At 44.1% G+C, this 27,355-nt stretch overlaps 1 protein-coding gene across 4 annotated transcripts in view; it reads left to right on the forward strand.

Annotated features, from left to right (window-relative positions):
* Positions 1-26,335, forward strand: part of RASSF7 (Ras association domain family member 7) — a 56,744-nt gene extending 30,409 nt beyond the window's left edge. Inside the window, exons 2-6 of one of the 4 annotated variants that reach the window (XM_060276531.2) lie at positions 8,875-9,025; positions 13,433-14,340; positions 17,603-17,771; positions 20,285-20,392; positions 23,306-26,335. In XM_060276531.2, coding sequence (XP_060132514.2) covers positions 8,923-9,025; positions 13,433-14,340; positions 17,603-17,771; positions 20,285-20,392; positions 23,306-23,337 — 1,320 coding nt within the window. In that variant the 5' untranslated portion in view covers positions 8,875-8,922 and the 3' untranslated portion in view covers positions 23,338-26,335. Of the gene's footprint in view, positions 1-8,874; positions 9,026-13,432; positions 14,341-17,602; positions 17,792-20,284; positions 20,523-23,305 lie in introns of those variants that run through there. The other 3 variants (XM_060276533.2, XM_060276542.2, XM_060276535.2) reach the window with 3 other exon arrangements.
* The last annotated feature ends 1,020 nt before the right edge of the window (positions 26,336-27,355 follow it).

A 27,355-nucleotide genomic window follows, 5' to 3' on the forward strand; every position in this document is an offset into this window, starting at 1 on the left:
GCAGCTTCACAAGCACCACAGAACTTCTCCTGGTGCAGCCTGCCGCCAAAAACCCCTCCATAACACATTTGGGGTTCATGTGTGTAGGAGATTCTGTTGTGCTTGGGAAGCTGTTTTACTCATGCAACATCTTCCTTGGATTCAACCCGTGAATTCTAGGTAGGCACCACTGTAGCAGAACTTGTGAGTGATCTTTGGTCTATCCTGCACTTTCCAGCATTCACCTTCATTGATTTAAGAATATTATTTAAATGCCTTATAAAGATGAAGGAATGTCTGTGTACAAATGCAGTGCAAACGTATTTATCTGAAGTTGTTTCTGGATGACCTGTTGATAGTTCATCCAAAATTGTTTACACAAAGTTTGTGGAGAGGTTAGATGATGCCAGCAATTTATTAAGTGGTCATTCTAATTTGTTTGCAGGGAGGTTAGATGATGTTGTGTCATGCAAGTTTTATCCCACATTTTCAGTGTTTTACCCTTATAGGAAAATGTCTGGTTTGTGTGTGGGCATGTGCAGGGGAAGCACGGTTTGCTATGGAAGAACTCCAAATAAACTTTAATTGTACAACCTGAACTTGCTCTTACGTAAAATAAAAAAATTCCTTCAGTAGCACCTTAAAGACCAACTAAGTTTATATTTTGGTATGAGCTTTCGTGTGCATGCACACTTCTTCAGATACACTAGAAACAGAAGTGTCAGACCCTATATATATACAGAGGGTGGGGGGGGTGGGTGGGAATGGGAGATGGGCTGATGGGAGTGGTAAACCTGTAGATGGGTGTTAATAGCTGCTGATGGCTGCAATTAGTCCTGGGCTGAGGTGCTAAAGAAAGCTTGATCATGCATAATGAGATAAGAATCCGATATCTCTATTCATCCCAGGTGCTTCCATGGTTTTAAGCTTGGTAATGATTTCCAATTCAGCAACTTCCCTTTCCAGTCTGTTCCTGAAATTTCTCTGTAATAAAACAGCTGCTTTGAGATCTTGTATAGAATGTCCTGGGAGATTGAAGTGTTCTCCTACTGGTTTTCAGTCTTATGGTTCCTGATGTCAGATTTATGTCCATTTATCCTTTGGCGTAGGGTTTGGCCTGTTTGTCCAATACGGTGCCCTTCAGCTCTCTATATTGATATCGGATTCTTATCTCATTATGCATGATCAAGCTTTCTTTAGCACCTCAGCCCAGGACTAATTGCAGCCATCAGCAGCTATTAACACCCATCTACAGGTTTACCACTCCCATCAGCCCATCTCCCATTCCCACCCACCCCCTCCACCCTCTGTATATATATAGGGTCTGACACTTCTGTTTCTAGTGTATCTGAAGAAGTGTGCATGCACACGAAAGCTCATACCAAAATATAAACTTAGTTGGTCTTTAAGGTGCTACTGAAGGAATTTTTTTTATTTTGCTTCGACTCAGACCAACACGGCTACCTACCTGTAACTTGCTCTTCCGTGATTGAATCCTGCCCCAAAATAGCAGTCTTATAGCTCACCTGGGCCAGTCAGGGTGATGGCATGGAATTACTTTGACTCCTGTTAACTAGTACAAAGCCTTAGATATTGAGTGCAGGTTCTGTTTCTCTGTGCAACTCACCAAAAGAATAACTATGGAGTTTTTACACACATGGTTGCAATTAAGGTTGTCTGCCCGTGCATCAGACCTTTTAAATTTGTGGTCTTGGAGAAGAATTGGATTATTAATGTCAGAATTGCTTGTGTAAAGAGGCCTCAGCTGCTGTGTCTGACAGCTGCAGTCCACACACAGTCTGTTCACTCTGCCTGAAGACTGTTGTGAAATGTGGCTGTTTCAACTTTATTGGAAAGCAGATGATTTACAGAGTTTATGGATTCTTTATTATACTGCTGATATTGAGAATGTTGTCCTCCTGCTGTGGAAAAAGGGTGCTTACTGTCAGGTTGTAGTGCTGAACATACAGGTCTCTGACAAGGAGCCTTTAAGGGAATGTCCCTCCCCCAACCTACTTATGCTGGTGCCTTTTAAAAGCTGGGCACTTAACAAGAGAGACTGAAGTGTGCAAGATCCAACCTTGATTTACAAGATACTGTGCCTTGCAACAATATGAAAGAGAGCATGGGAATTGTCTTCAGATGGTTATCTGAATATATCAGGCTATTCATATTGGCTTATTTGAAGACATCACACCCTTGGGAAATCTTGATTACCAGTACAAAGAAGGGATTAGTACTATTGAGTTTATTCAGGAGGGGGAGTAGCGGGGAATCTAGTTGCCTTTGTTCCTTCTAAGGAAGAGTGAATAGTCTCACTCAGAAGATTGCCACTTAGCACTTTCATATTACAGCAACGCTGTAATTATTATTATTCATTCTATTTATTATTATTATTATTATTATTATTATTATTATTATTATTATTATTCCCCGCCCATCTGGCTGGGTTTCCCCAGCCATTTTGGGCAGCTCACAGCACATATCAGAACATACTAAAACATCAAACATTAAAAACTTCCCAATACAGGGCTGCCTTCAGATGTCTTCTAAAAGTCATAGTTGTTTATTTCCTTGACATTTGAAGGGAGAGTGTTCCACAGGGAGGGCACCACTACAGAGAAGGCCCTCTGCCTGTTTCCTTGTAACCTTGCTTCTTGCAGTGAGGGAAACAACAGAAGACCCTCTGAGGAGGACCTCAGTGTCCTGGCTGAACAATGAGGGAGGAGACGCTCCTTCCGGTATTAAAGGTAGAGTTAAAGTTAATAACACTTCTGAAGGTGATATCCTAGGCCTTGCTGACTTGCCAGATATTTTCAATGTATGTCCCAATTTTGAATTAGCAAGCAAGCAGCAACTTTATGGTCTGTGCATTACTTGATTGTTGCTGCTTATAGTAGATTCTGTCCCTTCCCCTACTCCTTCAGGAAATAAGTTTCTTAATATATTCACAGTTGTCTTGCCTCCTGTTACTTCTTTCTTCACCATGTGTAGCTTTAAAAAGCTTTTTGCATACTCTATATTAGCTATGTCCTAGGATTGAAAGAAAGTAAAAAAATGCACCACAAAAGTCAAATCTGACTACAAAAAAATAAAAAAGGATTATTCTTACTTACTCGTTGAAATCCACCAGCTTTCCCCCTGCCACTGATGATTTATAGAACTACTTCCTGTTCCCTTCACTTGTCAAAACTTTCTGAAGTCACTATTGTGAAGCTGTCATTACCATAGAATCCATACAGTGAGTTATTGAAACACTAGTGTGTTAAAAAAAATAATGAAACGAAAGTACAGCTTTAAAAGAGCAAAACCACCATAAATAACTTTATGTGGTGCTCTGCAGCTCATAGTGCAGTTCATTATTGGTGCTTCCTGTTTATTGCTTAATATCCACCTTACTAAAAGCTTCATGAAATATTTGAAATGGGGGAGAATGGGGAGATTCATAAGTGCCCCACACATCCCTCCTCCCCCCTACAGTTGCCTTTTTATATTTCTCAGGAAGTGCCTTATTTCATCCAGACATATCTGTAGACAAAAATAAGCACAGTTACTAAGTCAGACATGTCAGGATTTACAGCCAAACCTAAATTATAGCACCTGAAAGCCACCACTTCATATAATGTCAACTTCTTTAACAGCTGGGCGTGCTTATGGCGCCACTGGTGCCAATCCGTAATGCAGCCCGAGGCAGCATTTAAGTCTACCAATCCCAGGAAATTTAAAATGTTTTGTCACATTTCGGTGATGGAGTTTAAGCTGGGCCATTTTGCTAAGAATGCTGCTACATTTCCGCAAGAGTGGCAAGTAGTATTTCTCTTGCCTGGAGAGTCTGCAGGTGAATAAGGTTGTGTGGCTCTTCACTGTTGTTGCATGCTTGCTCCTATGAATAAGACAGATACACAAAGAAGCCTTTTTCAACAATCAGCAGTTTTACATGCAGAACCATCTAAATTGCCTTACGACTAAACATCAGAAAGTACTTCCCCTCAGGAGGTTATCGTCTCTCCTTCATTGGAAGTTTTGAAGCAAAATGTTGAATGGCAATCTGTCATGGATGCTTTAGCTGAGATTCCTGGATTGCAGTATGGGGTGTTAGGGGAGGGGCGGTATCTCTGGTGGGGCATATGTCATGCTTCTTCTGGATAGTTCGTCCACCATTGGTCCCTGCGGCCAGCTGTTATCTGTGGCTCCTAGAAGCTGTCAGCCTGCAACAGTGGCCACACCCCAGGTAACAGTTTTGACCAGGTGAGGGTTGCCAGTGGGTCTTGAACCCTCAGTATGTTAGGGACTTTTCTATCCCTTGCATGTGAAGACAGGCTCTGGCAGATTAAGCAGATGAGACCCAATAGTGGGTCCAATGGTCAAGAAGACGGTTTCTGCATGCGCTGCACAGGGAAGTGAGGGGCAGATGGAGCTTGTCAACCTGGGAAGGTAGCCTGCCTAGGAGAAGGAAAACTCCTGATCCTAAACCTTGTGGCTCTACTCATTCATGAGAAAGGCTTTGGAAGTAAATCCTGAGGAACAATCTGTACCCACTGCCTTGCGGAGCATCTTCGGGAGAAGAAAAGGCTAAGAAGCAAACCTTACACAAATCTGGAGTGGAGTCCCTAAAGTGGTTGGATGATGCATTGCATGCCTCCTTCTGGCAACTCCTGCAGCCAAGCTGGTGCCAAACATACTGCTCTGCTTTCCATTGGATCACATTAGCGAGGCAGCCCAGGACCTCCATATACACTGTCCATGCTCGCAACCCAGAGGGGTCATTTTGGTGCTGCAAACACAGCAAAAACAACATGGGACTAGATGACCCATGGGGTCCCTTCCAATTGTACAGTTCTACAGTTCTATGATCCTATGTGTTTTGTTGGAAAAGCCCAGATAAGCGAGCTGCCTTCAGGCACAGTGCTCTTAAACAACAAAATTATCAAAGACCTAAAATCTTAAAATTCCAACATAAGAAGTTTCCAGGACTAGGACGAGTTTAAAAAAGAAATAGCTGTGACGAATTGATGAAGGTTTAGAGAAATGTGAACTGGTTCCTTATTTTTGTAGCATGTTTTTATACATAACACAACAACTAGAGATAATCAAATAAAGTTTATTGATTAGGGGCCATTTACATAACTCTCTTAGACCTTGGCAGATGTCTGCAAGTCATCCCATGATGACTTCAATCATGTCGAGCCATGCTGAGCCGGTTGTGTTTGTGCCAGCTGCTGCTATGTGCTGAATTTTAGACCAGTATTGGGTTTTGACATATCATCATGAGCAATAAATTATGAATCAATCCCTTTCAACTTTCAAGTCCTTCTAGTAATTCGGTATTTAATTCTGCGGTACAAGCACTTAATATGAACTGAAGCTACTTTCAATATTTATAATGAGCATGTACCAAGATCAAACAATATCAGTTCAATATTACTGATGGAAATATTTCTAAGTTACATCTGTTTCTGGAACAGGATCAATCACTTCAGCATCTGTGTTGCATTTGCTTCCTGGATTGTTTTTTAATCTGATGAAGAAATGACGGCCGCCTTCCAAAATATTAATACATATATATTTATTGCCCTTCATCAAAGGCAATTGGGTTGAATGGAAATCCCCATTAGTGACTAAAACATTCTTGTTGAGAAATCATAATTTATTTTCTTTCTTTCTTTTTTACGGATGCAGGCAGAGAAACTGACATAAAATGTATTCTTTTAAATTAAAATGATTTCCGCCCTTTTCATCTGATACTTTCTACTCAAAGGTGCAGCACTAAATTCAGATTAGATGTGTCTGTTTTGTTCTCCTGGCCTGCTGAGATTGGAAAATGCCTGCACCTGGAAGAGGTGGAGGGACAGAGAATGAAATAGCAACTGTTAGAAAAGATGAGCCAGTCATAATGGCAGCTGAAGCTTGCAGGGGTGTGGAACGGGGAAATGGGGCCTACTATGTCCTATCTAAATAGTATAAATGCAGTACAGTATACGTGCCTTTTTTCTTTGCCTTGTTGTATCTGGCTTGCCTTGCTGCTTTTGTCATCTGGAGTTTGCATGTACCATTTGTCTTCCAGCCACACTGCTGGACTTAGCCTCTAGCCCCACCCTTTAATATGCAGGAGTTTTCATCTGTGAAATGTTGGCGGGGATGTGTTTATACTGGAAATCTCTACCAAAAAAAAATAGTTCAATAATTACTGCATATAAGCATTACACTTTTATAAAACAGAACATTCCTGAAATGTTTATTTTACATATTTGTGGAAAACTGAGATGTGAGAACATATGCCTGCGTCATGTTTTGCTTGAAACTCTCTAGCAATTTGTTGCCAGTGTGGATGGGCTATAATTTTGGGGGGTTTTCAGTTTGATGATAGTAGCAGGTGCTGAGCACATGTTATTTGGTCCAGTGGTGGAGCGCCAAATCACTGAGACACAAAGATGTATCATGTCTTGGATCTAGTGGCCCTACCTGACCCTACATACCATACCCATTGCTCTAGAAGCAGATAGCCAGGCCAGACCCTGGTGGGCTGAGGTTAGTTGCTGTGTGTCTCACTGCACTGAATCTTTGCTTGGGGCCAGCCCTCTCATTAGGTAGAGTGAGGCATCCATCTCAGACAACATGCTGGGGAACAGCAATGAGGTGTTAGGAAAACAGCACTGTGTGCCATGCAACTTCCCCTTTGGCCTACCAGAGTTAGGTCTCTGCCTTCAAGTATGGTAGAGGACCCTGTATATTACGGTACTAGTGTTGAAGTAATATCCAACTGCCAGACTCATTGAGTTCTGATTGTGGACTATCATGGGGTCCCCTCCCAAGTCAGCCCATGCAGTAAAACGTGACAAGCTCTCAACAATTAGCAGTCCCAGATATTCTTGTGTTAAGGTAAGAGAAGAGCCCCAGTGTGGGTTGTGGTGTAATTTTAATATTAAAATAAGAAGTTTTATTTTCATGACTCATGAGAATATATGTATGAAATGGGGTTGTGCTGGGCTGGGGGGGGGGAGTTATGGTTGATCCTCCTTTTCTCATATTCTTTTGTTCTACTATTCTGTGCAACAACGCCTGAAATGGTTAATGTTTTTCTTTTAGCACTATAGAGAGAACTCCACATAAATCTTAGGTGTGAGTTGAGAAATCTGGAACACACCACTAACAATTTCAAAACTAACCTGCTCTTTGGCATGTTGTAGCTATATTAAGGGGTGGGTGTTTTTTCCTTTTCCTTTTTCCGGGTGATGTACTTTTGCACTTCACTCTGGCTGGGAGAAAAGAACATTTTCCAGGTGTGGCATTGTCGGCCAAAGGTGACTTTGTAAGAGGCTGGTATCCAGCCAGTAAGCCACAACCCTTCATTCTTTTCATAGTTCTGGTAGGCAGCTGATTAACACCAGATTAGCGCTGTTTAATATTTAACTTGCAGCATTCTTGTTCTCTGGTATCTGGGCTGCTGAAGCATTGCCAGCTGTGTTCTTCAAGCTTGTTACACACCACTAAAAATGAGGAAAAATGACTTGGAGAGACTTTGGGTTAAACATACAATTTCCAAAATGCTTTTTAAATAAAATAGCTTGTTCTATGACTTACCCAAATGTTAATATTTATCTCCATTTAAGTTTCATGTCAGAATTGCAACAGTAAATGTAGTTATCCTCTGATTTAGCTGCAATCCTGATAAAACAGAACTATGCTTCTCTAAAGACTTAAGTGATGTATATTGAATAACTCTGAAAAGGACTTCATCATGTTGATGAAGTGAGAAGTAGAAGGAACAGGAGCTGATTAATGTTTGTGCAGCATACCATTTCAGCCAGGCAATTTTTGAAAAGGGCAAAGCAATTTTCACTAATCTCTTAGCCGGTTAGCCTAACCTATTATCTCCAGGAACCTGTTTTAGTCCATTAATGACACCTGGCCTAATGCACATCTGTATTTCTATTCATATGATTCAAACTGTATGACTTCACTGCTTTATATGCTGCGGCTTATCATATGATTGCAGACTTTGCTTATCTGAATATTAGCTAAAGCAGATAGAAGGTGAATTTACTATATGCATATGTTTGTATGATTTCTTATGGATGCTCTGGCAGCAGTTCTACCCTCTTATGTCCCTTACAGTCTTAAACTGAGCACCGTCTCTGATCTCATCTAAGTTCTCTCATGCTGGTTGGCTACATCTAGGCAATGTGTTAGGATTGTTGTTGCAATGCCAAGCTCAACAACATTTGTGTCCAGATTTTCACTTTTTGAAATATGGCCACCCTATTATAAAACAGAACTACAGTATGCTTTAAAAGGTAAAGGGACCCCTGACCATTGGGTCCAGTCGTGACCGACTCTGGGGTTGCGCGCTCATCTCGCATTATTGGCCGAGGGAGCCGGCGTATAGCTTCCAGGTAGACTCCTGTTAATCTTCATTCACGCAAACTACCCAATACAGTCTGCCTTTGGGAACTCAAGCAGAAACATGAACAGGATAAACTGTAGTTAGCTACATAAATTTATTGGTTTCTGAAGTTCGTGATTAGCAGGGGGCTATTGCTGACCTATCTGGAGTGGTGAAATGTCACATCTGCATTCTGAATTGTCCTGTCATATTTCATTTTGGAAAGATGTGATAGACGATCTAGGAAGCTGTGAAACTGAAAAGGTGGGGGGGAATTGTTTGCCATTTCTTTTTGAGCCAGAAGCTTTTGCTAAGAAAACCTAGAACCGTCTGTTGGAGCAGATGGGCCAGAAATTGGAGGGGTGGGAAGAAGAGGTATAGACACCTCAAAACTTTCTTGAATGTCAGCCAATTAACATTTTTGCTCTTGAAGCAATCTGGAGCAAGGAAATTTATGTGAAAATGAAATCAGACGGCAAGCTTAACCTCCTCTTTCTTTAAAACATCTGCAGGGAAGACTTACTGCAATGATCCAGAAAGTTTAACCCACTGTTTTGGTGATGGAGCTAAAGGTCTGGGTAGATGGTGTCCAGCGGGTTGTATGCGGTGTCTCCGAACAGACCACATGCCAGGAGGTTGTCATAGCATTGGCACGTGCCATTGGTAAGTAATCGTTATACTTGCTTGGTCTAAAACTAAGCTTGCAGTTTAATCCTTTACAAGTTTCATTGGAAGCAAGTTCAAATGAAGTTAATGGAGCTTATGCTAGTAAGGATGGTCATTATTTTGTAATACATGGAAAGCCCTGGGAGATAGATGAATGTTGCCATGTTTGATAAGCATAGCTTCCAGCTACCTGTTTTGTCACCATATTCATTTTTTTAATAGAAGGGATATTACAAAGCTTTGTGTGAAAATCATTTGTGTGTCTGGGCATACAGGTAGGCTTGTTTCCCAGATTTATGCTGTTGCTACAACTGAAAAAATAAACCTTCCCTCCATTTTCCCCCACTCACCCCTTCCCTCTTGTTTTTTTTTTTTACTTCTGAGCACTCTTGGGTTAATCTGGGGAAGCTACGGTAGTGGGCTTGGTGAATGAGGGGAGCAAGAAATACAGGTAAAGGGGGATAGGATACAAGTTTGCACTGGGGTGAGGGGAAAATAGGGACAGACAGCTGGCTCCGCTACAATCACTAATGAAGCTATTAAAGTGCTTCATATTGTCACCGCTTATACATTGTTCAGCAAACTCGCACTTCCCAAACCACATTTGCTGAACTACTGCAGGTGTAGAAGAGGCTTTTGGATGATGTGGGGATTGATTAAGAGTAGCTTACCCCTCCTGGCCACTTCTCCACTGCCAATTCCTCCTAAGCAGCCTCCACCTGAAAAGGGCTTACTCAGGGGTAGGCAACCTAAGGCCCGGGGGCCGAATGCGGCCCAATCACCACCTCAATCTGGCCCGTGGACGGTCCGGGAAGCAGCGTGTTTTTACATGAGTAGAATGTGTCCTTTTATTTAAAATGCATCTCTGGGTTATTTGTGGGGCATAGGAATTCGTTCATTTCCCCCCAAAATATATAGTCTGCCCCCCACCCACAAGGTCTGAGGGGCAGTGGACTGGCTCACGGCTGAAAAAGGTTGCTGACCCCTGGCACTTACTTCTAATTCTGGGGAGGGGGTGTTGCGCTGCAGCAGCATACGACAAATAAAAACTGTCAGAGAATACATGGAAGGGGCAAATGAGATTTAAAGAGCCAGTCTCTCATATGGGTTCTCCCTTGCAAATACCTGCTGTTTCTTAACTTTCCCTATAACTCAGTAACTCAGTGCAAAGAAGAGAAATCTCTGCCTTTTCCTGAAATCTTCTCATAGCTGCCAAGTTATCCCTTTTTTACAGGGATTTTCCCTTATGCTGAATAGGCTTCCTTGCGAGAAAAGGGAAAACTTGGCAGCTATGTCTTCTGCATGTGCCGGAGGAATTTATGAAATGTGTGAGAGAGAGTGAGTGTGTGCGTGCACAAGTTGCTAGTGAGGACAAATGCTATCTGATGCCCCTTTCCCTCAAATTGTAGTTGGGCTGCTATTTCTACATAGTAGGATGTTCTGCATTTCATTTATCCTCATATGCCTTTTTGTGAGACAACTGGCTTTCAATTCCCATAACACATTTCCCCGAGTATATAATGAGTGATTGTAGGTAGGTAAAGTAGTGATTGGGCAGCTGTGGTGTTTGTTCATGAAGCCTCCTGCCATATACAAGAGGCTTGGGTATTGTTTGCCACCTCCCACGTTCAACAGTCATACTGCATTTCACATGGTCAGAGCACAACCTTGATTTACATTTGCAACATACAAGAATGACTGTGTGTTTGTTTTCCCCTTAACTGTTTTATGGGCAGATCAGTATTAAGGCTTTTGCTGTGTTTTGTGATGCGGAAATGTGCTACAAACAGCAAGCAAAGCTTGTATTAGCCTCCACTTTTGCCCTTTAACTAGATTTAGGGGTACTTGTGTCCTGACTTTGCAAGATAGGATTTCAGTTTCAGCTTATGTAAGTACTCCATGAGCTGGTAAGGAATCATCAGGGCTTTTAAGGCAAAAACCTTGTGGGCTAGCAGCTTATTGACTCACTGCTGGATGCTGTTGGAGCTGCTAGCTCACAAAATCTTGCTAATGATAACTTTGCCTAAAAGGGTTTAGGTTCCTGCATTAAAATGCTCCCAAGAACTGCAGCCAGAAAAATGTTAATGGAATTTGAAGTAAATCCTCCAAAGTCATTCCAGATACTAAGTGTGTACATTAAAAAGTCAGATTGTGGAGAGGAGAGGAGGCCTTGGGAGGCACTATAGCAGGTGTGGGAGAAGATAAAGAACCCTTTCTGGTTCGCCTAAAAATGTATAACAAATGACAAAGCTAACAGTGAAATAAACAGTTAAAGGTCTCATATTGAATTATTTGCAAATACCCCAAGCAAGGATGGTCAGGGGGTTCCAACTAGATAGAATCCACAGATATGATGCTCCTCAACATAAAGCATCTCTCCAAAAACCCTTCTGAGAATTTGGTGGTTACATTCCCTCAACGGATTAATAAATGGTATGAGTAGGAACCAGTGTCAAAACACCTCTGGTTGAGACTGACCCTTTGCTTACCTGACAGCATGGGTTAACTTTTCAGATAGCGCTAAGCACTAAACTGGACTGCACCAATTGTCCAAGGAAAAGTCTGAAGATGTTTTCCAGCCACCTGGTGTCATCAGGCTGTCAGCTGCCAGGAGAAAGCTAATTGGTTCCTTGTCTGGGCCTATTTACAGGGTCAAAGAGGAGGATGTGTGGAACTGATTGCTTCATAATTTTTGAAAGGTGATCAAACATAAGCTATGGGATTCAGTGTTGCGGTAAGAGGGCTATGAAATGGGGAATGAGGACCATTCACATAGCACCTGTTCCCCCTTCCCTCTGTTCTGGGGTTTTCTCCAACCCTACAGAGCGAAGAAGTGAGGCTCAGCCACTTAGCTGAATCCTGCCCACACTCCCCAAAAGGCGCACCTCCCTCCTCACTCCCAAAGTCTACCGTGTTTCTCACATTATAAAACACCCCTACAAAATAAGGCATGGCAGGATTTTTCTGAGGTGGCAAAATATAAGGCATACCTCGAAAATAAGCCATACCGCAGGTCTGTGGCAAAGAAGAGGAAAAGGAAGGGGGCTGCTCGGAACCGGCTGCTGCGTTAACCCCTGGGACCCGACTGCAGCCTTTGCACGCGCCGCGCAAAGCCCCGGGCCCCCAGCTGCAGCCTTTGCGCGCGCTGCGCAAAGCCCCGGGACCCGGCTGCAGCCTTTGCGCGCGCTGCGCGAAGCCCCGGGACCCGGCTGCAGCCTTTGCGTGCGCCGCGCGAAGCCCCGCTCGCAGACAGGCAGGCGCGCGAACGAACGAGGGAGGTGAGGAAATGGCCAGGAGAGGTTTCCCACCCACCCCTCCTCCTCCCTCGGCCTTCACATACGATAGCTGGGCAGCCAGTCACCGGCTCTAACTACGGTATGGACTTTTTACCTCAGGCGGGGAAATGGGGTGGGGGTCGGTTGGCGGCGAGGGAGGGGCGGAAGGAATCTGAGGGGTTGCATGCTGACACGCATCTTGCCCCCACCGCGCAAAGCGGGCTGAGGATGCGCGCCCGGCTGAGGCGCAGGCATGGGGGGGGGAGAGCAGCAAACCTTTGCTCAGGCAATCCGAAATAGACTCCCTTGCCTGCCTGCCTGACTCAATCAACTCAGCAAAACCACCTCCGCTCCCCAGCTCACTGCCCGGTGTGGGAGCGAGAGGACACACACTCGCAACAGGACACGCAAAACGCGATAGCGGGGGGAGCTACTGCACTACCCATGTACCGTAATAAAAATAAGACATCCCTTGAAAATAAGCCATGGTGTGTTTTTTTGAAGAAAAAAATAAATATAAGACGTGTCTTATAATATGAGAAACACGGTATTTTAGCAAGAGGTTTAAGCATGTTGCTAGCTTGTCATGTGTGGAAATGAAGCTCAGATCCTAGCTCAGGATACAAATGGAGGTGGAACTGCTGCATTTGGAATGTTTCCTATTTCCTCTCCTAGTGGGTGTAAACATTAAGGTGTAAATGATTAAGTTAATGCCTAACCTTGAGTTATAAGAAGATAAATTGGTGTGCATGTCCAAGCCACCTTCGAAACCAGAACTGCTTTCTGATGGAGCAGTAGGGTAAACTTAGTTCTCAAGGATGGAATTTCTATGTCAAATATTGAGCTAAAAACATGTGGCCCAACTTGGAATGGGAGCTGCGTGGGCTGAGGGTCACTGGCAAGACTGCCTATTGTTTAATTTGTTGACAGATCTACAGTATCAGTTTTCATAAATGATCAGCATCCACCCACCCCAAAACATCCAGCCTTCTGGTGTAATGGACTTGTACTTGTGAGAGGGATATTAGGGTGGAATGTGAGCGTGATGCAGCTAGAATGGGGCTGGAAGGGTTATTGGTGTTTCTGTAGTGAAGAAATGCTCCCCACTTATGCCTGTCCCTCTTCGCAGGTCAAACAGGTCGCTATGTTCTTATCCAAAGACTACGTGAGAAAGAGAGGCAGCTTCTCCCACATGAATGCCCGGTGGAGTCCATGGCCAAGTGCGGACAGTATGCCAATGACGTGCAATTCATATTGCAGCGCACAGGCCCCAGCCTCACTGAGAGACCTTCTTCAGACAGTGCTCCCCAGGTACCCGAGAGGACGTTTGTCAGGGCTAGCCTGCCCATCAAACCCAGGCCAGTCAGCACAGAAGTGCCCAGGCCCAGGCAGCCCAAAAAATCCTTAACCTTCAACTTGGGTCCTATGGCCTCCAGTGACCTGCTTGCCAAGAACAAGCTGAAGCAACACAAAAAGGACAACGTGAGCTGGAGGGAAGGTGCTAGTGGGGGCCTGCTTTCCAAAGAGGAACTGTTCAAGACCGTACTGCACCAACAGGAGCATCTCTACTCCCTGGAGATGCAGGGGGATGCCTTGGAAGTGGATCTGCGGCACTGGGAATACAACAGAGGCTCCTGCCAGGAGGACGAGATCCTGCACCTGGAGCAGCTGATTCGGCAAAATGAGAGTGAGTTGGGTGAGGAAGGGTTTTGGCAGAGTGAACTGCGCTCAGAGAAGGAGTGCGAAAGGGAGCGTCAGGAGAAAGTCCACACTCTGCGGGCCACCATGGAGGAGTACACGCAAAAAATACGTGAGCTTATGGTGAAAACAGAGGCCTTGGAGAGAGAAATCCAGTGGGAGATTTCCGAGAGGGCCAAGAGGGCAAAGGAAGCCCCGAGGCAGAGCCCTGCTGAACTAGAAGAAATGGCAGCTAAAATGAAAAGGGATCTGGAAGCTAAGACCAAGCAGAGTGCCCATCTGGAGAGCAGCCTGGAAACTGTGGGGAAGGCCTTGGAGGAAGCAGAGCAAAGCCTTCAGGTATGCACTTCACACTAATGTTCTTTTCTGGGGGGATCCCTGGATGGGTGGTTGCATTCCATGATGCATGATTGCATACCCATGTTTTTAGGCCTCTAAATGTTTTTCAGAATGCAGTTGAGCATTATTTTGACTTATTTTGCAATTTAAATGACTTGGGCACAGAATAAGGATGCAGTTAATAGTATATCTGTTAGTCTAGGACTCTAGGTCTAGTTGCAAAAAAAAGTACATCCCCATGAGACAAAATTCCATGGAAAAACTGTTGGGGTCTCCTTTGCAGCCTTGGAGTTCCTTAGAATTCTACCCTTCCTGGCGTTTAGCAGTAGATTAGGTGAGTTCTGGGATCTATTGAGTTATAAATACCTGGCAGATGGCAGTAGAATGTATAGCCGTTACATCAACAAAATGGAAATGACCTTGCACAATGTCGTATGTTCTGAGACAGGGCAGTAAGCTCTTGGTTGTCTCTGTTGAACTTAGTTGAGGACTCTTCCCATGAGGATTATTTTGTGGTTCAGCTGGGATGGAACCAGGGAGATGAGCATCTTGCAAGATCATCAAACCCTATGGAATTAAAGCTGTTCTGTGCCCGAATTGATAGAATGGGCCTAATAAAGTTATAGTGCAACTCTTGCAGACATGAATTGAACCTGATTATGAGGTGTGCAGTCCTTCAGGCATAGTACTGTGATGTGTCGGATTATATGTGTGGGCATGTGCGTGCACACTCTTTGAGTGTGCAAAATGGTCATTTGCATGTAATCTAACCCTGAACAAATCCTAGAGTAAAGGGAGCATTGCTTTGGAACAAATGTAGAAATAAAACCATTAAATAATGGTAAAGGCTACTTGTTTGCCAGCATCAAACCAGCTACCACTGTATTTGTAGAGGAATCCCCAAACTCAGACCCTCCAAGTGTCCCTATTTTCTAGGGGCGTCCCTGATTTAGAGAAGCCGTCCCAGTTTCTGATTTGATCCTGGAATGCCCTGCTTTTCCTTAGGACGTCCCTATTTTCATTGGAGAAAGGTTGGAGGGTATGGAGTTATCTGACCCCCGAGCCGTCTGAAGGCAATCCTGTATTCGGAAGGTTTTTGTTTAATGTTTTCTTTTGTTTTTATATATGTTGGAGCGGCTGGGGACAACCCAGTGAGATGTGTGGGGTATAAATAGTAAAATTATCATTATGGAGTGGGACGCCCCTATTTTCATCAGAGAAATGATGGAGGGTATGCAAACTGTGTGTCAAGCACACTACTGTGTGGTAACAAAAATAATAATATTTGAAATAAAAATTAGTCATCTGTGAGCCCAGAGCCCCCACCCACAGCAGAACCAGCCTGCTGTAACCATGCATGAATCACTTCTCTGATTTTTCCTGCTTGCACTGCAGGCATGTCATTCAATGCATCAGGTGTGTTTCACCCAGCTTACTCACTTCCGTTGCAGCAGCAGCAACACAAGCAGAATTATTTGCCTTTGGAGGAGGGAGGCTCAGAGTGCTGTGGTTTTGCTCAGGAACATTGCCAGGGAAAGTGAAGTACTGTGTTTGATTCCAGTTTAATTTAGCTATTAGAAATCTGTGTTTGAAGGTGTTATAGCAGCATGTTAATTCTGTGCATCTTCAAAAAAACACAGGCAGCTGTTGCTTCTTTTCTGTGTTTTGCTTTAAGCAGAAGTAAGCAGCAGTAAGAGTCCTGAGTCTTCTCCTGGACATTGGTGCCATCTTATGGCCAAGTAGAGGAAATGGTGTGTGCTGTACTTTTTTATTTATTTATTTTATTTTGCCTCTGTCAGACTCTGATTATAAGGACATGATTGTGTATGGGTTTGTGGGGGACCTGTTAAAAATAATTCCAAACTGTGAGAATAATAATAGTCCCCTGCAGATTTGTGGGTTTGTTTCTCCTGGCTGCAGGCAGGGCACAATGAAGTGGGAGCAATTAAGCAGCATGCTCACTGCCTGACAGCTAAATAAGTAGACTATCTTAACATACAAGAGCCATTACGAGAATCAGATAGATTGTTTGTCTGCAGGTCTGTGCTTTTCACAGTCTATCCTCAGTCTTTATAGCACGGTCAGAATACATGGGTTATCCCGCTCTCATGTTTCAGTCTCCATCTTCAGCCCCATTTAGAAGGAAGAGGAAAATATTGTCATTCTGTTAGCAAGGAGGAAAATGGGCCACCTGAGCTATGCAAAAGTGGGGTGGGGGTATACTTGAGATTGTATGAGGTTAGATGCTTTGCTAGCAAGTTGTCTAGAACTGGTGGATAGATCTTCAGTTGCACCCCCACCACCCACCACACAGACCCAGTGGCATAGGAAAGGGGGGCGGAGGGAGCGCATCGCCCCTGGCACCATCTCTGGTAGGGTGACGAGAGGGCACCCCATGGGGGTGCCATCGCACTGCTGCAGCCACGTGAGGATCCTCCGCTCATGGCTACACCCTCTGCTGCCACCTCTTCACCCCCACAGCAAGGATGGAGGGACAGCAGGAGGAGGAGGAGCCGGCACAGTAGCGGTGGCAGCAGCAGCGGCAAAGGCCACTGCCTCCCTGAGGCACACCATCCCCGCCTGCGTCTCCTCTTGCTCTAACCGCTGCTGCCTCAGAGTCATCGCTGCTGTCTTGGGTGGGCTGGGGGGAGGCACGTTTGGGCGGAGAGAGGAAAAGGGAGAGCGACCTGCTCAGCTCTCCCTCTTTCGCACACCCAGTGCCTGACTCTTCTGATGGAGCGGGGCAAAGAGCTGGGTGCTTGAGGCAGGGGGAGCAGAGCCGCGCAGATGTTTGTGGCGCCATCCGCAAACTGCCCATATGGGCGGCGGCTGCAGCTGCAAGCAGGCGATCCTGCCGCCATACAGACGGTGCATGCATGCACCGTACTTAGTGGCGCTGTGCATGCACCGTATGTTTGGTTTGCCCCGCCCCCCATCCCGGGTACCGTTCATGCTTTGTTCACCCCTGCACAGACCCACACCAGATTGCCAGTAGATACTGACTTCATGATAAAGAAGTGGGAGATAACCTGCCCCTTAGCTTTTGGAATGTGTAAGCATATAGGAATGAATATCTGGCCACCTACCATATTATTCCTGTCGGCTCCTGTAGTTTCTGGTAGATTTCTGCTAATACCGGTAGTCAAGAAGTAAAGAGAAGCGATTTAGAGGAGGCTGGGGTGGGATCAGAAGCCTTTCTTCTGCAGCTTCATATCTCAGATGAAGATAAGTTCACTCTGCCTGTTCCTCCTATATCTTGCAGGCCCAGAACCAAGAGCTGGAGGAGCTAAATAAGGAGCTGAGGCAGTGTAACTTGCAGCAGTTCATCCAGCAGACAGGAGCCATGGTGACTTCCGCACAGCCCAGATCAGAAGCGGAACCCCAGCTGGATGAAACCAGTCCTGAGCTGCTGGCTCACCAGAGGACCGGAGGTTGGAACACAACTCAAAGGGTGGGCAAAGTTTGGGTGGAGAAGAGAGGCAGGAGACCTCACTTTAGTTAAGGCCTCCTACTGTGCTTCCTCTCATGTAAGCTGGTAGGGAATGTCAGTATTGGTGTGGCTTTCTTTGAAGCCTCCCTTTAAAATTACCAGGCTGGAGAAACAAATGGACAGCAGATACAAACTTATCCATAAATCTATACTGCAGTAGCAGGGAATAGCAGTTGGGGGGGGGGGAGAATAGCTTACTGGGCATCTGCTTGAACTTTGCTGTATGGATCTTGCATCCAAACACTGTGCTAGGTACAGCTTCCATTGAAAATATACCTAAAAATGAAGTGTGAAGAAAAATTGGAAGTTCTAAGTGGAACATTTAGCACAACTATTTAAGAAAGGAAAAAGTCAATTCCTGATTGTTGAACTTGCTCCATGTTAAACTCTGGATTCCCACATATTACCAGAAGTGCCACACAGCTTAAAGAGGGTAGATGTCTAGAAGCATTTATATAGGTTTTGAATTTGCCTTGTGTTGGTAAGGTAGCATCAAGCAGTTAAGCACTACAAAGGTCCACAACTACAGCAGTGGTGGAGGCAACTGAAATGTGGTCCCCTTCCCACTTATTCAAGAATCTTTCATTTAACATAATATCTGGGGGCACAGCCTCCGAGAAATGGTCTGGACTAGAGGTCTGTTCTGCTAGTTGCCTATCTCAGCTTCAGGGGGGAAACAAAAGAGTCTTGTGGCATCTTAAATAATACAGATTTAACGTGATATAAGCTTTCATGGGCAGAGAGAGGGTTTTTACTGAGATCTGGCATTCTAAAAGCCCAGCATCCTATGGTATTTTAGCTAGCAAGCCTAGTCTTTGAAGATATGCTAGCCCTCCCTGGCATATAGGCCAGCCTAAATGAGAAACTAACTGGGTGATATTCAACACTTGTCCTCCTCAAGGCAGACATTACCAAATGGACATTACCAACTTAGGTTCATTAATTTCAGTGGTCTATTCTGAGTAAGACTTAGCTGAATACAGCTCATTGTTTTGCGGGGGGGGGGGGAACCCCACCTGTGCTGAAGCTCTTGCTGTGGAATGTGGGCAGCAATTGCAGCAGTGTAGTTCACTGGGTCTTGCCTGGGTCTGTCTTGGCATGACCTGCACAGTGCAGCACCATCTCAGGTATAACTTTTTCTAGTTTCCAAGAAAAACCTTGAAGTTGACAATGTGCATGTATGGAACAGGCTTGGGCATTTTCCCCCCTCCTTTTTGCACCAATACACAATTATTACTGACTTTTCACACTGGTGCAGTGTCGGCATAAAGGCCTTCCACAAAATCAGTCAACGGCAAATGCTGGTGCCTGCCTGCCTGGTCACAGAAGTTGGGTCCACCAGTACTCCACGATTGATACAGTGATTTATCCAGCTGGAGAAAGCTGAATTGGGATGAAATAGCAAAGATACCAACTGCGAATGTGGGCCAGAAGTGGCAACACAGGACACATGTTGGGGACCACTGACGAGGGGGAAGGGTGCCTTAAAAAGTCTGAGATCCTTTGCCAGAAGAAAGCATATTGCCACATACCAATTAAGCAGCTTTAAAGTTTACCATAATGGTGGGGTTTTTTTGGGGGGGGCAACAGTTTGTTGTTTAGTTGTGTGGTAAACAGTGTTTCCATGGCTGCACAGCCAGTCAAATCGGCAGAAGCAGGCCATGGTAATGCTGTAGCGTGAGTTTATGCACACATTTGTTGTTGTTGTTTGTTTGTACAGAGTATAAGAGAGAAGGTATCTGCCCTGAGCAGCTTGCAATCTGAAATTCCTCACAGAGGAAAGGGAGGGAGGGATAAACAGGAAGCAATTCTCAGTTGCATATGTTCAGATTCATTACCATACAAAACCAGGTTCAACATCCTATTTGTACTGGACAGGAGAGGGAATTTGAGTCACAGGGCCATCTCTTGACCTCTTAACTCTGGTTAAGGAATTGGGAGCATTGTGTGTACTTATAGTGTACAGTGGTACCCCGTGTTACATACTTAACCCGTTCCAGAAATCCGTTCGTAACCGGAAACTGCTCGTAACATGAGGCGCGGTTTCGCTAATGGCGCCTCCCACTGCTGCCGCGCCGCCAGAGCGTGACTTCTGCTCACATCCCGGGGCAAAGTTCGCAACAAGGGGCATCTACTTCGGGTTAGCGGAGCGCATAACCCAAAGCATTCATAAGGGGGACGGTACGTAACACGAGGTACCACTGTACTGATTATGCTACAAATGGAGTGGGGGGGGGGGTTGGAGAACAAAACCAAAGGTGTAACTCCAGTGCATTCCATAAAGTTCAGTTACATATCTATATCCAAAGTTCAGAAACCTGAGGAATGTAAGGAGATATGGCCCCAGAAAGGCTGGGCTTAAGGAAATATGTATCGAAGTGCTGCTCCTGAAAATTCACGCTACTTTGTTGTACTTTCTGTTACCTGAACTGTCACCATTGTTATTTTCCCTAGATCTACTTGAGCCCAGCACAGATTCACCTCCCCGACCCACAGCCAAGCAGTTCCTCGGCAATCCACGAAACCTTCAGAACCCCCTGGTGTCCAGCTTGAACCCTGAGGGTGTGTATGTTTGAACTGCCCCTAAGCCTCTTGAGTGCTGAAAACCTGGTCTTGTCAAGCAGTCCTCCAGACGCCCTAATCTTGCTATAGTGGGGGGCAGCTTTCATCTGCAAGGAGGTGGCTGTTACTACAAACTCTTCTTCTACTCAGTTTTTCTCTCCTGCCTTCTGTGCTCCTCCTCCTACTCTCTCCCCACTCCCTGAATCAGCAGCTAGTGGCTTGGTTGTTTTGCAGGGGGTACCCATAAACTGTAGCATGTTGGGACCAGCAATAACCAAAGAGAAGGGAAGAGAAGCTAAGGGTGGGTGTAAGCAGAGAATAACAGGAAGTCATGCCTGCTGTATGAAATGATAGGCTCAGGCCAAGACTCAGTATGCTCCACTGTGCAGTGGCTGGGAGATCAAGAGACACTCACCAGTAACACTCTGATCACTTGCCGGATGGCATTTTGTCTCAGAGCAGTTGCTTTAGCTACACAGTGCAGTATTGCTTACTCAGCTGAGGATGTTTGCTACTTCAAGCCTATTTAAAACTTCACTAGCAAAGACAAAGCCCTGCATATGCAATTTGCTTGTCCTTCACCCAAGGTCACTCTGCCAAATTCCTTGAATGTCTCATACAGTATTGTAGTTAGCAGCTTAGATTCCTAAAGAGTTGATGGCAAGAGGATCTTTTCTCTTTTATAAACTCTTACAGAATGTGTGGGTGGCTATCCCTTATAAAGTAATTGCAGCCCTTTCTTCATACACCACTTAGTTTCATTTAATCCCGTATGCTGAGGATATTAAATATCTTGCTTCAAAGTGCACCAGAGCTGGTCTGTACAATTTTAAAATGCTAGTCCGTACTTTGCAACTCTTAAAAAAACCCAACCCAAAACGTGTTGACTAGGAATTGAATGGCAAAACATTTCTACTCTGAAGATGCAGATCCAAGGTCCTGAGAAAAAGCCTGATCAATCAGTTGAGGAACTACATTTCTTTGTTTTGAAACAGGTGGGAAACCTTTTTGACTTGATGGGCCAGATTGCTTTCAATGCTCATTCCTGTGGCCAACTTTGACAGGTGGGTAGGACAAACCACCTGTCAAAGGCCCTTGAGCTCAGGTTCCCAAGCATCCAAAAGCCAGCTGGTTGTCAGCCACTTGGGAATGCTTTGCAAGCCCCTATATTCAGCAAAGCACCTAGTGTAGAGCTTTGTGGTGTAGAAGCATAGCTGCTTTCTCCAAGGATCAGCTGTGTGATGGAGTTTAAAACAGGGGACGCAGATGCACAGCTGAACCAGCAGGGTTGAACAGAGTTCTACCCTGCATTCTGCATGGATTGGCTGTGCAATCGAGTTCCCCGCATATGACATCAGGGCCAGAAGTTCCCATTCCTTGTTTTAAAAGGACACTGTTTTAGCTTCCTGGTGTAGCTGGCCAGTTGAAGCCGTTTCCCAGATTATGGCTGTTGTTGTCTGCTGACAGGTTCTAGGAGCCACAGGTGAGCACGTGAGTGCAGGTTGGAAATCAAAGGTGAACAAATTACCCCAGAAAGAAGCATGATGTGTCCCCCACTGGAGCTACCCCTCCCCTAATGCCCCATAGACCCCAGCCCAGGATCTGCATGCCCTAAGGAGGTCACTTTGGTGCTGCTATTGCAGTGGTTTGACTTTACCCCCAGAGGTGCACTCCATTGTCTCTCAAGACAGGTGGATGCCAAGAACTATTTTAGCTCGGAAGGAAACAAATGGTAATTTTAGACAGCCTGGCTGAAAACCAGCACAAAGTATAAGGTTTCCACTCGCATCCTGCAAAGTGGTTTCATGAGAGAGAGAGACTGACAGACAAGACAGACAGACCTTCTAAGTTTAGTGTTTTGTAATGCAATCAGTACATCCCACACTGTTGTCCCTATGGACCTTAGTCAAAGCAACTTTGAGACACAGCAAGGCAAGTAATGCACTATGTCCATGTTGTCTTCCCAGACCAGTTTTTAAACCCTTGAATGGTGATGCTGGTGAAGATATCACCTTGTTTGTGGGAATTAGAACCAAATCCATGGAATAATAGTTTGGTGATCTAATTGGCCAATGATGATGGGACCAATATCCAGCTTTGAATGTTTTTATCTTTGCAAATAGATTTATCTCCTATTAACTTATCCTGGGCAGGTCCCATTTGTTTAAATGGGTTCTGTTTTAAAAAAGGATTCCTGTGGAATGTTCCACTAGAGTGTGGTGGTGGTATTCATCCCAGCAACCTTCACTTTGTGGGCAACCTTCTTGACTGAGTCTATAGAGAGGGTTAAAATTAAAAGCTAGATCCTCAAGATATTTCAGAAGCCATCTAGGTGCAGTATTTGGGGCTTTAAATTATCTTGACTAGAGCTCGCAGTTCCCTCCCACTCCGATAACTATTTTTGATGGATTTGGAATCTTTAGTCTTATCACAAAAAAGAGCTAGGAATCCTTTACAGTTATAGCATCACAACAGCCTTTCTATCTATTTTCTTGGCTCTGCTACATTAAATCAAAGTTGGTTTTCTCAAGCTGGTTTTCTGTTCTTGGAGAGTTCTGCATATTTTAATGGTCAGAATGGCTTCTGAGAATGCTGATACTTTGCTTTGAATATAGGAGCAAATGATCATGAAATTCTCTGTTGACTTGCGCTAATCTTCTATGCTTATGGTACACATTAGGTGGGCTTTCCCATTTTGTGACACTACAGCAAGGTACACCTCTGAAATTTTCTCGTGTGATCATTTCAATTTGATCACGCTTTCATGAAGAACCTGTCACTATTTTTGTTTGAATCTGCAATTGCATGTCCTCCCTCCCCACCCCTTCCTTCCTCTCTGTCTTCACCTTCTGGTTTATCAAACACTAAGCCATCATAATGGGGTCACTTCATTTATTTTTATATGTCTTGCAGTCATCTCAACAAAGCAGAGCATCTGGAGGTAAAAAGGCCAGCCAAGGAGGACTGATTGCCTTGCGAGTATAACTGTATAGAAATAAAACCCTATTTCATGTATGTATTTTACTTTTTATCATGAATGGATGGATATAGAAGGTTGTGCAAAATATTTTTACAGACTTTTTTTAAAAAAAGAACTTGACGCATTGGAGGAAACAGACCCGTTGTATTTTTTACCACTACCACCCTGTCTGTTATCATTTAAAATGAAGATGCTGTTTGTGGCTTCTCTGAAAATTTCTATAACCTTTCTATTTCAAAACTTCATCACACAAGGGAACTAAATGGCAGCTGCCCTGGAAGGGTGTGAAACCTGCTGGAGACAAAACTATCCAGAGTGTTAACTCATGAGTCCTCTGTGTCCATTCAGAAGGTTATACTGCAAGCTACTACCATACAATGAAAGGGTATTTTATCAGCCAGATGTCTTTACTGGACTGAATCAACGCACTATAGTGCTGCCATGTGTGCATGGTAGCAATTTTTACCTTTTATGTATGGTATTTTGTGAAGATGCACATCTTGCTTTCTTTTTTACGTTGGAATGGGATGAACAAACTGTTCTATTCTTGGTGAACATATAAAGATGAAGAGATGTTGCCCTGAGACAGAATTTGTGGCCATCAACAGGTCCCTTTCATACTAAGGACCTTTCAGATCTGGTAAAATGGGATTTAGGTGCTAGCAGTATCTTGCCATTTGTGCCTCGTGCCAAGTATTGAACCATCCACTATTACACAAAGAGAATCGATTCTCTTCATCCTGTCCAGATATATTTCTCTGCATAGTTTGTTGAAGGAATGTATAGTAATCCTCTGTTCTAAACTGTTCCAAGGCCCCTATGGCAAAAGTAAACTTTTCCAAGCGGGTTTCCCCAAACTTTTTCAATTGTTGATAACTGTGAAATTACGCCAGCGGGGACTGCAAGCTAAGAGAGTTCTCCTCTGTTGTTGAGTGGCCAATTCCTGGGTTTGTGTATCTTGATATTTCTCCTTTGCAAAGTAGCTTCTGCAAGGCTGTTTGTTTTGTGTTGCATATGAGATCAGCCCAATGCTGCTCTTCAAATGACTTACCCATAGTGGCCTCTGCTTTGGCAAAAGCCTCTATGTCATTTGGAGAGAACACACTTTGTAAACTCAAGGTTCGATTAAGAGTGTGGCTTAAGATGCTTAAGGCATCTGCTATAAATTTAAAAAAATGAGAACCCTAGGTCTATACCCCTTTTTACATTTATGCCAGTGCCCCACATCTCTTGTACACTGGTCTCTGCTTGTTGTGGGCCTTATCAGATGGGTGTGGAGTCCCTGTTCAAGGATTTTGAGGGCGGGGCAGGGAGGAGGGAAACACAAAGCAGTAGTGGCAGGAATGAGTTTATCTTTCCCTTACAATTCACAACAGGAATTTCCTTTCAAGTTATATTACACAGCACATGCTGTTGAGCTTAATCTGGGGAAAGTAGAAAACTCTGTGTGTGAGAGAGAATGAGAGTGAGTAAGAGTGTAGGGGAGCGTGTGTGTGTCTCAGAGTGTGTGTGTCAGATTGCCAATGTAAAAAATTGGCATTCTGGTTGCTGAAAGGGGTAAGATTCTTCCCACCCATGTCTCCCACACTCTTAGTTAGTAGCTTCTTGCATTGTTTGTTAATATGACTTGGTTGGGTGATCAGAGTAGACTGTTAAGCTGAATGTGCTGTTCAACATTAACTTCAATATGGGCATGCAGTATGTTGCTGTAATTTAACTGCTGGGTTTTTTTAACACTCTCTTTATCTAAGTCTTCTTTAAAAATAAAAATGGGAGACTTTAAACAGGTTAGAATGCTGCTTCCTCTGCCCCCAATGCATCCCTGGAGAAGCTTCATACATGAAGTGGCATTTTCACATCACGTTGAGGTTGGTTATTCAGAAGCCTAAGAAAAGAAAGGATAGCCTCAGAACTGCTCTGTTGAACACCTTCCCTTTATGAGGCTGATCATATACTACTGTGAATAATCAGCCGAAGCATGTAAAGTTATGTGGAAGACACCCACCTTGTTAAATATTCAGCCTACTAGGTGGGACCTCAGAAGTACCAGTTATTATGTCTGATAGAACAGAATTCCCAATATAATGTAGTCTTCTGTTTTACTATCTTCTTAAGTACTTTGGAAATGGATGAAATGCACCCATAAAACTTCTGTCCTGCTTAAGTTCAAAATTAAGAACAAAAAATGCTGAGACATTCCTTAGATTCAGTGGTGAAAGGTGCAGCCAATAAAAAGAACCCTACCTTCTTACAAACTAGTTGGAAAATAAGTTCAACATTTTTTTTAACCCTTGTTGTTTTGGTGCTTACATTTTAAAAAGAGAGCTCTTGCTCATTTTTTACCAGGTCTGAGTGGAACAAGTAATGAATTTTTACTAACACTTTTATGTTGCAAACCCAACTTGCTTCCAAACAAACACATTCCACATTTTCTACGACAGTAGCGACGAACATCCTAGACTGTTGCATTGATGAAATCAGATGGAACCCCTTTCATTTGTGTAAGTTTGAGTCTATTTAGCATACATTAATTTGGTCTTCAAATAGAAAAGGATAAACTTTTAACTCCAATTTCCAAAATGTGTGATGGAAGCTGCTTTTTAACAGCTGTGTATTTGAATATGATGGAGGGAATGAAATGAAAATTACTGCTGGCATTACTTGCTGAACTCTTTATTTGGTCAGTTAAGGTGCATCTTTTGTGTATTTATAATGTCCAAAGCTGATGTGCATTCTCACTGTGAAACCAAGAGAGGCAAATTGGCATGGGAGGGTTGAATGGATGTTTGAGTGGGAGGGTGTGAATGGCTCTGGGAGCCCTGGTCTTGTTTTAAAATGTCTTTTGTGTATTATATAAGAAATATGACTTGTTTTCTGATTAGAAAAAAATATCCATGTATGAATGTATATCCCATGCACTGGCATTGTCTGGTTTCAAATTGTAATAAAATTCCTGAAAATAATTTGCTCTAAGGTGTGTCTCTGCGTACCAAAGAGAGTTCCCCAGCCTTGTTCCTGGGCAGTGGCTCCACCTGAACATCACAACCAGCCCATCCACACCTTACATTATAGCTCTGAGCTGGAAATGCAATGGAGGAGTGAAATATAAGGGCAGCGCTGCCGCTTGCAGAACGGCCTGCGTCCAACAATTCCTATCGGCACGAGTGGTGATCACACTGCCATGTGGCATCTGTTAACACAATAGCAGGTGGGTTAGAAAAGAACTGAAGTAGAATACTTTCATCTTGTTGGGGTGGCTTACCTTCCCCAGTCTAAAAAAAAATTGTTAAAATTGGGGTGCCGGTTAAGATCTTGGGGTGAGAAGCAGGATTTAAGATCTAGATGAATTGCAAAAACAAAACACGTTGTGGTTACTTTTACAAACTTCACAGCTGTAGTACTTTTCAGGTCAGTCACTCCCAGAGCCTCACCACGTTTTAGCGCAAGGATGGTGATGTGTCTCTAGCACATAGATGCCTCTCCAGTATGCAGAAACAAGGGGGTTGGCCAGAAATGTAGGCATAGCTGTTGGCTTGCTTAGTAGTCCACGTAGGTTGCCCCCTTTACCCCAAAATACCTTACTGCTCAAGTATATGTAGAATAGTTGTAGCTATCTAGAGCAGGGGCCAGCAAACTTTTTCAGCAGGGGGCCGGTCCGCTGTCCCTCAGACCTTGTGGGGGGCCAGACTATATTTCGAAGAAAAAAAGGAACGAATTCCTATGTCCCACAAATAACCCAGAGATGTATTTTAAATAAAAGGACACATTGTACTCATGTAAAAACACGCTGATTCCCGGACTGTCCACGGGCCGTATTTATAAGACAATTGGGCCGGATCCGGCCCCCGGGCCTTAGTTTGCCTATCCATGATCTAGAGTCTAGAGCAGGCACCCCCAAACAGCAGCCCTCCAGATGTTTTGGCCTACAACTACCATGATCCCTAGCTAACAGGACCAGTGGTCAGGGATGATGGGAATTGTAG

The sequence above is a fragment of the Zootoca vivipara genome, chromosome 1 (assembly GCF_965207765.1).
Source record: "Zootoca vivipara chromosome 1, rZooViv2.hap1.1, whole genome shotgun sequence".
Classification (NCBI taxonomy): Eukaryota; Metazoa; Chordata; class Lepidosauria; order Squamata; family Lacertidae; genus Zootoca; species Zootoca vivipara.